This window comes from Amblyraja radiata, chromosome 10, assembly GCF_010909765.2.
Source record: "Amblyraja radiata isolate CabotCenter1 chromosome 10, sAmbRad1.1.pri, whole genome shotgun sequence".
Classification (NCBI taxonomy): domain Eukaryota; kingdom Metazoa; phylum Chordata; class Chondrichthyes; order Rajiformes; family Rajidae; genus Amblyraja; species Amblyraja radiata.
The window spans coordinates 33,862,717-33,875,650 of NC_045965.1; the positions used below are offsets into that span (position 1 = coordinate 33,862,717).

The following is a 12,934-nucleotide window of genomic DNA, read 5'->3' on the forward strand; positions in this document are numbered from 1 at the left end:
TGACGATATTACATGTAATTAAACTAAACTCCTACAATGACTATTCTTCAAAACTTCCTAATTGGGTACAAAACAATTAGATCATGCAATGTACTAACGTAAATGCAAGTTCTTTTTTATTCTTCATTGTTCAAACCTCTAATTCACTACTTTTTAAGTCCCTAAAAAGGTAAACGACAAGTCATGTTGCATGAACTTTTGAAATACCCGACATGTAAGGCAAAAGGATCTTCTTCTCTTCTTGCATATGGCGTGCACAGCCTAAAGTTGTAGGACAACTTGTTCCATTTGATCTTACTTGATTGTGCACGCCAGGTTGATTGCATTCGTCAAAACAGGGCGGACCACGTGAAGGCGGACCACGGACCCCAAGGAGAAAGGATAATTCAGCTGAAGTATTTAAAATTGGCTGGATATCAACTCACTGCTCACCAAGTTGTACGGTATGTGCTTCCAGTGGTTGTGTTCACTGATCACTTCCCCTTTAAGATGTTTAGGAATGACGTGAATTAACGAAAAGCCGTTTCAGCAGGAGTACACGACTCACAAAATTGCACATGTGAATGCACTCTAATGGGGAACAGTATAATCGGCATCTCCATTGTGCACTTTTTGGTGCATGAAGTACATATATCAAAAACTAAAGACACAAAAATAAACCACCGTACATTCACTTCAGTAATAACCTTTCAGCAGAATTTTAATGGTCTATTTCTGGTCTCTACCTTTTGCTGTTTTATCTGAAAATGGAATTACCTTTTAAATTATTTTTCGAAATCTTTTGACATTTTTCCCCATCGTGTTTTAATTAATTTCATTAGGCCGAGAGAGCAATACGAGTTAGATGTTCATGTACACATTAAAAAACGGGCATCTGTAGTCCTTTCTCACAAAAGTAAAACCCTTTACACTGCCACTAAAACAATTGGTGCCTGAAAGGGTATCTATAGCAAATAATTATAATGACCTAAGCCCTAGGAGCTCCTAATTTATTGACCAGCACATGCACACAGTTCGTTATTGTGGATTAATTGCAGCAATTAACAAATAAAAAGGTAAAAATTCATTAGAAATGTATTTTTGCCTTTCCAAAAAAAATCTAAATCACATACCACAACACTGAAGTTTAATTCTTACCAGAATGCCATTGTTACTTCTCCAGGAGGAATCCAAATAATGGTCCTGCAGGAACCCAGGAACTGCACCACTGTCCGTACTTAAAACACAAACATTTTTTTTGTTTTTTAAATTGGTTTCACTGCTATGACAACATTTAAACTGAATCCCACAGATGATCAGAATTATAACTTAACCTCCTACAGAGCTTTAACCAGCAGAACTCTGTCTGATTGAGACTTAACTCTCCCTTTTCAGGTGTGGAATTCTGTTGCAGCAGCTGACGAAGAAATGTTGGTAGTTGGCTTGGAAATGATGGACCAACAAGGCTGCGTTTGAAGGAGAAAATAGAGACACAGGTGATAATTGGAGAACTGGAATCATGGCAGAAGCTTTGATGCTGGAAGCAATCAGATTCCCCCCCCGCCCGACATCAGTCTGAAGAAGGGTCTTGACCCGAAATGTCGCCTACTCCTTTTCTCCATAGATGCTGCCTCACCAGCTGAGTTTCTCCAGCATCTTCTACTTCAGAAGATTTCCTTGATAGTTGGGACCCATCGTAGTCATCATGAGGATAGACACAAAATGCTGGAGTAACTCAGCGGGATAGGAAGCATCTCTGGAGAGAAGGAATGGGTGACCTTTTGGGTCGAGACCCTTCTTCAGACTGAGTAATCACCACAAGTACAGGCAGTGATCACTGTCACATCTGAGTGGTCAGTAATTATAGCATTGGTCTGTCGGTGTGTGGGCTTAATCACTGATTGTGTCCTGGAGTCATACAGCACAGACACATCCTTGTTGGCCCACCACGTTGACACCAACTATCAAGTATCCATCTGTACGAATGTATTTACCCGCAATATGATTCATAGTTTTTCATGTCTCTGGGATTCAAATGGTCATCTGGATACCTAGATATTGTGAGAATACCACCTCAACCACTCCCTCAGGGAATGCACTCAAATCTCCAACCAATGTGGGTGAAAATGTTTGTCCTCGAATCCCCTCTAAACCCAAGCCTCCCCACTAATTTTAGATACCTCTTCAATCTATCCTATTAATGTTCTTCCATATTTTGTACACCTCTATCAGGTTCCCTCTCACTCCACTCAAACAAAAACATGCCCAGTCCCAAAACTTCCCAGAACTGAAATCCTCATTCCCAGGCAATTACATATTTTCTATAGTGTGGTGACAGGAACTGTACATTTAAAGGCCCAATTATTGTTATATAACCATAACTTCACTGCTCATAATATATCCCAGGTAATGACAGGAAATACCTCAGTTGCCTTCACCACCTTATCTGTGCTGTCAGATTTAGAAATCCTTGTACATTGACGTCCCCCAGTTTCATGGTTTCTGATCACAGGGGAAAGTCAGTGATCGAAGATTAGTAGGTCACTAATGGAATAGACTTGTTGATCATATGAAAGTAGTTATTAATAATAACGTTGGATCTTACAATGACAACAAATGTGAAGCTGCATAGAGTGATTTTTTTCCTGCTCAGCTCTATTGAACTATTTGGATTTCTTGGTGTTTAGAAATTCAAATGAGCTAACGCCAAGGCTAGAAAATTGATTAAATGTGAAGCTTAACTGCAAGCTGAAGTTTGCAGATAGTTTGCAGTGGGTGCCAGATACATTGGGTTTTTTACTTTTAATTTTGCCAACCCTAAACATCTAATTTTACTTAAATGGGTTTTTTATTTAATTGCCATTGTACAATCAATTGCCACAGGTAGTTAAAGCTATGATACACATCTTCCAAATTGTTTCAATTAAATCTGAAGTATGATTCACTAATGGAGTCAAGTGTTATTTTGCAATTAACAGCTTGAAAAAAAAACATGCAGTCATTTACTTATAAGAATTTAAGAATACTTATTTACATTTTACCACTGGGTTTTAATAATAACACACATTGGGACCATCCTGCCTTCCTTTGGATAATTTACATTGCTTATTGGGTATTAACATCACCAAAGCAAGTCAGCTCTTGCTGGAGATCCAGATAAATCATGTCAAAAACTATGACAAGACAATTTTAAACAGCTACCTAAATTACTTAGAGATAATATATATAAGCATCTGGATAAACAGGGTCTGATTAGGAACAGTCAACATGGATTTGTGCCTGGAAGGTCATGTTTGACTAATCTTCTTGAATTTTTTGAAGAGGTTACTCGGGAAATTGATGAGGGTAAAGCAGTGGATGTTGTATATATGGACTTCAGTAAGGCCTTTGACAAGGTTCCTCCCGGAAGGTTGGTTAAGAAGGTTCAATGGTTGGGTATTAATGGTGGAGTAGCAAGATGGATTCAACAGTGGCTGAATGGGAGATGCCAGAGAGTAATGGTGGATGGTTGTTTGTCAGGTTGGAGGCCAGTGACTAGTGGGGTGCCACAGGGATCGGTGTTGGGTCCACTGTTGTTTGTCATGTACATCAATGATCTGGATGATGGTGTGGTAAATTGGATTAGTAAGTATGCAGATGATACTAAGATAGGTGGGGTTGTGGATAATGAAGTAGATTTTCAAAGTCTACAGAGATTTATGCCAGTTGGAAGAGTGGGCTGAAAGATGGCAGATGGAGTTTAATGCTGATAAGTGTGAGGTGCTACATCTTGGCAGGACAAATCAAAATAGGACGTACATGGTAAATGGTAGGGAATTGAAGAATGCAGGTGAACAGAGGGATCTGGGAATAACTGTGCACAGTTCCCTGAAAGTGGAATCTCATGTAGATAGGGTGGTAAAGAAAGCTTTTGGTGTGCTGGCCTTTATAAATCAGAGCATTGAGTATAGAAGTTGGGATGTAATGTTAAAATTGTACAAGGCATTGGTGAGGCCAATTCTGGAGTATGGTGTACAATTTTGGTCGCCTAATTCTAGGAAGGATGTCAACAAAATAGAGAGAGTACAGAGGAGATTTATTAGAATGTTGCCTGGGTTTCAGCAACTAAGTTACAGAGAAAGGTTGAACAAGTGAGGGATTTATTCTTTGGAGCGCAGAAGGTTAAGGGGGGGGGGACTTGATAGAGGTCTTTAAAATGATGAGAGGGATAGACAGAGTTGACGTGGATAAGCTTTTCCCACTGAGAGTAGGGAAGATTCAAACAAGGGGACATGACTTGAGAATTAAGGGACAGAAGTTTAGGGGTAACATGAGGGGGAACTTCTTTACTCAGAGAGTGGTGGCTGTGTGGAGTGAGCTTCCAGTGAAGGTGGTGGAGGCAGGTTCGTTTTTATCATTTAAAAATAAATTGGATAGTTATATGGACGGGAAAGGAATGGAGGGTTATGGTCTGAGCGTAGGTATGGGACTAGGGGAGAATACGTGTTCGGCACGGACTAGAAGGGTCGAGATGGCCTGTTTCCGTGCTGTAATTGTTGTACGGTTATTGTCAATCAGAATGAAAGTGCAAGATAATCAGAATAATGTACAATAACTCTGTATTCACAAAGCAGATACATTTTGTAGATATATAATTTATATACATCCAGCAACGATAGTACTTTATGCAAAGGTACACAAAAATGCTGGAGAAACTCAGCGGGTGCAGCAGCATCTATGGAGCGAAGGAATCTATGTAACAAGACTAGGAATCTATGTAACTAAGACATATACCTCTTTATTTAAACTAAATTTCCCACCCTTACTGAATAAACTACATAAGAATATTCAATACTGGAAAACACTCCCCATTTCTATGCTTGGGAGAATTAATGCTATAAAAATGATTTTTTTCCGCAACTGCTGTACCTACTTCAATTAATTCCGATATATATCCCAAAAACTTTTTTCAAAAAAGTCGATTCCATTGTTACAAGTTTTGTCTGGGATTATAAGAATCATAGAATAAGTAAAAAACATTTATGTAAATCAAAGATAAATGGAGGTTTGGCTTTGCCAAATTTCTTATTTTATTTTTGGGCAGTCCATATTAAAAACATGAATTTCTGGCTGGAAGAAATGGATCAACAACCAGATTGGCTAATGATGGAAAAGGAAGACTGTCTACCTTTTGAAATTGGACCGATCATATTTGCCCCCACAAAACTGCACAAAAAAACCTATAAAGAAAACCCCATATTACATAGTGGAATACGAATTTGGAAACAAATAAAAAAGATTTAAAATTGAATAATATACCACTCTGCCTTCCCATTGTAAATAATCCTTTATTCAAATCATCCTTTATGGACAAAGGTTTCACACAATGGAAAAATTATGGAATCAAAAATATAGGACATCTTTATGGGAAAAGTACTTTTCTTTCATTTCAAGAGTTACAACAGAATTATGGACTGCACTCAAATAATTTCTTCAGATATCTACAAATTAGAGATTATGTTAAATCTAATACACAAGTCTACAGGAATAGGGAATCAGAAATTCTTGATGAATGTCTGAACAAGCATCCTAATACTGAAAAACTAATAGCTTATATTTATAACACCCTACTAAACAACGAGGTACCACCGACCGAACCATATAGATACAAATGGGAAAATTAAATAGGTCATCCTATCACGAAAGATATGTGGGACGAAAGTTTACAACAAATACATCAATGTTCATTAAATGCCAGACATACTTTAATACAATTCAAGATTCATAGACTACACTACTCTAAAATAAAACTAAATAGAATCTTCCCACAAATCTCTCCTATTTGTGATAAATGTCTACATCTAGAGGCTAATTTAACACATACGTTTGCAAACTGTATAAAACTTAAACATTTCTGGACTGATATTTTTGAAATAACTTCAGAAGTTATTAATACAAAACTGGACCCAGACACAAAATTAATAATACTTGGAATATCAGAACAAAGCTTAACACTCACAACAAACCAAAGAAATTTCCTCAACTACAGTATAATAACAGGAAAAAAATTAATATTAACATTTTGGAAAGGCCCTACAACCCCCACAATTAAAATGTGGATTACGGAAATGTCGGAGACCCTATACTTAGAAAGAATTAGACTTGTCTTAATGGACAAACAAGATCTTTTCCATAAAATTTGGGCTCCATTCATTAACTATCTGAAGGGATAGATTGGCACAGCACGAGGACCCAACTGAAACTTGAACTCAGGAACAGATGAAAAGCTATACTTTATAACCTACGAACCTATCTCCATTGACGTATTACAGGTAACCCATTCCACCTCCCTTGTTTTTTTGTTGTGTTTTTTTTTTTTTTGGCTTTCTTTTTTATTTGTAACTTTCTACCTTCTCTTTTTCCCTCTTTCTATAAAAAATAAAAACACTAGAAGCAGAAGTAATTGATAATGGAAAATTTTAATAATGTATGACTGATGCATATGAAAAGTTTTTTTACTATAATATGTAACTACATTTTATAATATGTCTACTTCTAATAAATAAATTAAAAAAAAATAAAAAATAAAACTATGACAAGACAATTTTAAACAGCTACCTAAATTACCAACCACTTATGAAATTAACCAAAAGATGCGAATTCAATTAACATTTTCCAAAATCTTTAATAATTGCTGATTTTAACTTCAGTTTTCTTTAAATTTGTTAACATTTTTGCAATTTTGAGGATATCAGCTGGGAAAGGACCAGATCACAAAAACACACAATTCTACTTGTAATCGCCTTTAATTTATTGGGAAGAGATAAAAATTGTCTTATTTAAAATTGAATCCAAATATAAGAACTGCTGGTTCTTATTTTTGGTGGGAAATCCCAGGCAACAGCCTGGAATTGTAGACAAAAATAATTAATGCTTCATGTTAATAATTTCTGTTCTGAATCTTCATATGTTGAAACATCATGGGTGAAGTGTTCAACTCTCACTCTCTTTTCAAAAATGCTGTCTGACCCACTGAGTTTACCCAGCACTTTGTTTTACATTAGATGTCCAACATCAATATTTTTGTTTTGCTTTTGGAACCCATATGGTAATTTATCCGATTATGGAATACAACTGAATTCTGAAAGAAACAACCCTTGGCACTTCCAGCAATGCAAACTCAGCAAATGGACTAGCCAAGACTCAACAAATAATCTGCTGGAGGAATTCAACAGGCCAATAAGTATCTGTCGGAAGGGGGAGAGTAGGGGGGAAAAAGACGAGAGATTGTCAACCCACTAAATTATTCTAGCAGATTATGCGTTGTTCCAGATTTCAGCAATGTAGTCTCTCGCGTGGCCAAGAGTCAAAGTTTACTTCAGTTACGTATTCAATGATATGCACAGAACGTACATAACACCATTCTTTATTTAGTTTGAAAAAAATTCCGCCGCATTTAATTTACCCACAGATGGGCAAGTGTGAGCAACCAGGAATTTAGTGACCACAAGCTATCACTCTAGCCCAGTGGCGTTATCCCTTTCATGTGCAAACAGGTAAATGAACGCACAGTACCGTTTGAAAAAGAAGGGTACAATTCATAGGAGCACATTACCCCTCACTGGCATCAGAAACAGACCATCCAGTCGTTCCAACCATTTTTTGGGAAACTCGCAGTGTGCAAAGTGGCCGGTGTGTTTCGGCTACGACAGTTAAATATTTAGGGAAATATCTAACTCCAAACCTCTGCCTCACGGGGCTTGGCTGCTGAGAGCATTAAGTCCACATTTAATAGTTAATGCACGGTTTTGCAGCCACCGGGACCGCAGCCTCGCCGGTTCCTGCACCAGCACTGGGAGTGACAGCAACACAGGGGTGGCGAACCCCGCTACACCTCACTGTTGCACTTCCTCGGCCTGCCAGACCTGTGGGTGCCACCTGTCCCTTCCCCGTACCCCCTCTTACCCGAGACTGAGCTCAGCTCCGTCTCCTTCAATATCCACATCCACCTCCTCCGCCATGTTGCCCAGCGGAACCGCCACTTCCGCTCTCCTCGTCACTTCCATGCGACGGCTGTGCAGAGTTCACCCTTTGCTTCTGACCAAAGATACTTCTATCATCTTTGCTTCTGTCAGTGATTATACGGTTCGTATTCCAGACACCGCCCAAACATTCCCACAACCTGCATCTTTACACTATTTTAATTAGTACAGCACCGGAATGCAAAACCACGCATCAGATTTAAGCACTCAGCAGCTCAAAGAACTGAACGAGAGTTGCTCGGCATCATTTTTTCACATCTCTCTTTATATTTTATATCTGCACCAAGCAAGATACAAATATAACAACCACAATTTAGTAAGCTCAATTATGAGCTGTCACCGGTACAGATGAAGAGAAACAGTGGACATTACTCAAAACTGTACTTTATCTCTGGGTTTGGCTGCCAATGACATAACATCGTGCATTATAATTAGATATTTATAAAATATTAATTCATACAGAAGGAATCAGTATAATCTTTAACATTGTCTTTAACAATGGGGAGCGAGAATTGGAAGAGCAAATATGTAAGGATATTACAGATATTAGTAGTAAGCACAAGGTAGTGTTTGTGGGAGATTTCAATTTTCCACACATAGACTGGGAAACACAGTCTGTAAATGGGCTGGATGGGTTGGAGTTTGTAAAATGTGTGCAGGATAGTTTTTTGCAGCAATACATAGAAGTACCTACTAGAGAATGGGCAGTGCTGGACCTCCTGTTAGGAAATGAGACGGGTCAGGTGGCAGAGGTATGCGTTGGGGAACAGTTCGGGACCAGTGATCACAATACCATTAGTTTCAATATAATTATGGAGAGGGTCAGAACTGGACCTAGGGTTGAGATTTTTGATTGGAGAAAGGCTAACTTTGAGGAGATGCGAAAGGATTTAAAAGGAGTAAATTGGGACAGTTTGTTTTATGGGAAAGATGTGGAAGAGAAATGGAGGACATTTAAAGGTGAAATTTTAAGAGTACAGAATCTTTGTGTCCCTGTTCGGTTGAAAGGAAATAGTAAAAATTGGAAAAAGCCATGGTTTTCAAGGGAAATTGGACACTTGGTTCGGAAAAAGAGAGATCTACAATAATTATAGGCAGCATGGAGTAAATGAGGTGCTTGAGGAGTATAAAGAATGCAAAAAGAATCTTAAGAAAGAAATTAGAAAAGCTAAAAGAAGATATGAGGTTGCTTTGGCAAGTAAGGTGAAAGTAAATCCAAAGGGTTTCTACAGCTATATTAATAGCAAAAGGATAACGAGGGATAAAATTGGTCCATTAGAGTCAGAGTGGACAGCTATCTGCAGAGCCAAAAGAGATGGGGGAGATATTGAACAATTTCTTTTCTTCGGTATTCACCAAGGAGAAGGATATTGAATTATGTGAGGTAAGGGAAACAAGTAGAGTAGCTATGGAAACTATGAGATTCAAAGAAGAGGAAGAACTGACACTTTTGAGAAATATAAAAGTGGATAAGTCTCCAGGTCTGGACAGGATATTCCCGAGGACATTGAGGGAAGTTAGTGTATAAAATAGCAGGGGCTATGACAGAAATATTTCAAATGTCATTAGAAACGGGAATAGTACCGGAGGATTGGCGTACTGCGCATGTTGTTCCATTGTTTAAAAAGGGGTCTAAGAGTAAACCTAGCAATTATAGACCTGTTAGTTTGACGTCAGTGGTGGGCAAATTAATGGAAAGGATACTTAGAGATAATATATATAAGCATCTGGATAAACAGGGTCTGATTAGGAACAGTCAACATGGATTTGTGCCTGGAAGGTCATGTTTGACTAATCTTCTTGAATTTTTTGAAGAGGTTACTCGGGAAATTGATGAGGGTAAAGCAGTGGATGTTGTATATATGGACTTCAGTAAGGCCTTTGACAAGGTTCCTCACGGAAGGTTGGTTAAGAAGGTTCAATGGTTGGGTATTAATGGTGGAGTAGCAAGATGGATTCAACAGTGGCTGAATGGGAGATGCCAGAGAGTAATGGTGGATGGTTGTTTATCAGGTTGGAGGCCAGTGACTAGTGGGGTGCCACAGGGATCGGTGTTGGGTCCACTGTTGTTTGTCATGTACATCAATGATCTGGATGATGGTGTGGTAAAATGGATTAGTAAGTATGCAGATGATACTAAGATAGGTGGGGTTGTGGATAATGAAGTAGATTTTCAAAGTCTACAGAGAGATTTATGCCAGTTGGAAGAGTGGGCTGAAAGATGGCAGATGGAGTTTAATGCTGATAAGTGTGAGGTGCTACATCTTGGCAGGACAAATCAAAATAGGACGTACATGGTAAATGGTAGGGAATTGAAGAATGCAGGTGAACAGAGGGATCTGGGAATAACTCTGCACAGTTCCCTGAAAGTGGAATCTCATGTAGATAGGGTGGTAAAGAAAGCTTTTGGTGTGCTGGCCTTTATAAATCAGAGCATTGAGTATAGACGTTGGGATGTAATGTTAAAATTGTACAAGGCATTGGTGAGGCCAATTCTGGAGTATGGTGTACAATTTTGGTCGCCTAATTATAGGAAGGATGTCAACAAAATAGAGAGTACAGAGGAGATTTATTAGAATGTTGCCTGGGTTTCAGCAACTAAGTTACAGAGAAAGGTTGAACAAGTGAGGGATTTATTCTTTGGAGCACAGAAGGTTAAGGGGGGGGACTTGATAGAGGTCTTTAAAATGATGAGAGGGATAGACAGAGTTGACGTGGATAAGCTTTTCCCACTGAGAGTAGGGAAGATTCAAACAAGGGGACATGACTTGAGAATTAAGGGACAGAAGTTTAGGGGTAACATGAGGGGGGAACTTCTTTACTCATAGAGTGGTGGCTGTGTGGAATGAGCTTCCAGTGAAGGTGGTGGAGGCAGGTTCGTTTTTATCATTTAAAAATAACTTGGATAGTTATATGGACGGGAAAGGAATGGAGGGTTATGGTCTGAGCGCAGGTATATGGGACTAGGGGAGAATACGTGTTCGGCACGGACTAGAAGGGTCGAGATTGCCTGTTTCCGTGCTGTAATTGTTATACGGTTATTGTCAATCAGAATGAATGTGCAAGATAATCAGAATAATGTACAATAACTCTGTATTCACAAAGCAGATAAATTATTTATATACATCCAGCAACGATAGTACTTTATGCAAAGGTACACAAAAATGCTGAAGAAACTCAGCGGGTGCAGCAGCATCTATGGAGCGAAGGAAATAGGCAACGTTCCGGGCCGAAACCCTTCTTCAGACTGATGGGGGGTGGGGGGGTACCTTCGATTTTCCAGCATCTGCAGTTCCTTCTTAAACATCTTAAGTACTTTATGCAAAAATACTTAAAGGGCACTTAGGCAATTTTTTAGGCGACTGTCGTAGCAGGTCGCCGAAAAACCGGTGACTGGACACCCCTACGACAATGTCTTCTACAAGTTACAACAACCTCCCACCTAGTCGATGTCAATCTACAGCAAGCTACCGACAACCGGCGACCCAATCGTCGCGATTTAGGACGTCCACCTACCACATCCATCTACGACCACATCTACGTCAACTGGACAACCTACGTCCAACCATGACAACCCTGTCGGCGACAACTGAAGACAATTCACGTCATTTTGGTTTCCAAAACAATGGAATCGCACCGTTTTCCTATAAAAGAAGTTGTAGGGTGCGGTTTCCAATCATTCTGCATCATGACTACCATGGAGCAATATCAGAGGACATTACTCTCACAAGAAGAAGCCCCGCTGCTTGCAGCAGCCCTCATGCTTAAAGATCAGCAAGACAGAAGAATAAGAAGAATGGGGAAGAAGAAGCCCAGGTCTGTGTGGTTGAAGTCATTGTCCCTGAACAGACGCAGGTTGGGCCAGTATGACAACCTGATGACAGCCCCAGCAAGAAGATGGGGCTGCCTTCAGAAACTTCACTAGGCTCCCCCCTGAGCTGTTTCAAGAGCTGAAGACACTGGTGGGCCCTCTCCTGGAGAAAAGAGAGACCTTCATGAGGAAGCCACAGAGGAAAATACTCAAAACTGTACTTTATCTCTGGGGTTGGCTGCCAATGACATAAAATCATGCATTATAATTAAATATTTATAATCTAGCCATCACCCTCCGCTACCAGGCATCAGGAGACTCTCCTGCAGCTTTCTTGTGGCCCACAACACAATCAGCAAGGTTATCCGAGAGACCAGTGAGGCCATCATCAATGTAGGTATGTTACAAAACTTACCTTCAGCGGCACTGCTGTTCTGCCACTGGCCGTGTGCGCGACTTTGGCGCCTTTGAGGGGGAAGTTAATATGCGGTTTTCTCCTGCCTGCCGGAGTTTTATTTTCTCGGGCTGCTAGCTAATGCTGAAGAATTGTTCCGACTGCTGTTCTGTGAGGTTTTTTTAAAAAACCTCAGGACAATTTCAGTGCTGGAGTAAAATAAAAATCTGCTTCTAATGCCTTCAACGCTGACAACGGGACGGATTTCCCATACGGGATAGCTAAAGGTAAGCCATTTATTTTACATATAAACGTGCTTCTTAGGATGACCATAATCCAAATTTTACGTTGCGAAAATGTGATTTAGGCCCCATACGAACAGGCAGTGTTTTTCCTGCCGATATGGGGTTTAAATTCACCGCAACCGCAATGTTCCAATCGATCGCGTTCCACAAAATCCCACTCGCAAGATGATTAAAATGGCCATTAATTTACAGGAATTAAACACTAAATTCCTTCCATTTGGCCTATAAATTCATGACAATGAGATTTGAAAATCATGTTATATTCAGTCTGAAAAAGGGTTTCGGCCCGAAACGTTGCCTATTTCCTTCGCTCCATAGATGCTGCTGCACCCGCTGAGTTTCTCCAGCATTTTGACTGGCGGCTCAGTCTCTGCAAGATGGAGGAGGGAGACGTCACGACTCACTGTCTTTAGTGGCCTTGCAT

General features: G+C 39.6%; 1 protein-coding gene across 2 annotated transcripts in view; it reads right to left on the minus strand.

Annotated features, from left to right (window-relative positions):
• The window catches only part of mysm1 (Myb like, SWIRM and MPN domains 1), a 70,687-nt gene extending 62,680 nt beyond the window's left edge, over nt 1-8,007 (minus strand). The window contains exons 1-2 of one of the 2 annotated variants that reach the window (XM_033028517.1): nt 7,924-8,007; nt 1,138-1,216 (exon numbers count right to left, since the gene is read on the minus strand). In XM_033028517.1, the coding sequence (XP_032884408.1) occupies nt 1,138-1,216; nt 7,924-7,979 (135 nt within the window). In that variant the 5' untranslated portion in view covers nt 7,980-8,007. Of the gene's footprint in view, nt 1-1,137; nt 1,217-7,702; nt 7,854-7,923 lie in introns of those variants that run through there. The other variant, XM_033028518.1, reaches the window with a different exon arrangement.
• Nucleotides 8,008-12,934: the final 4,927 nt, after the last annotated feature.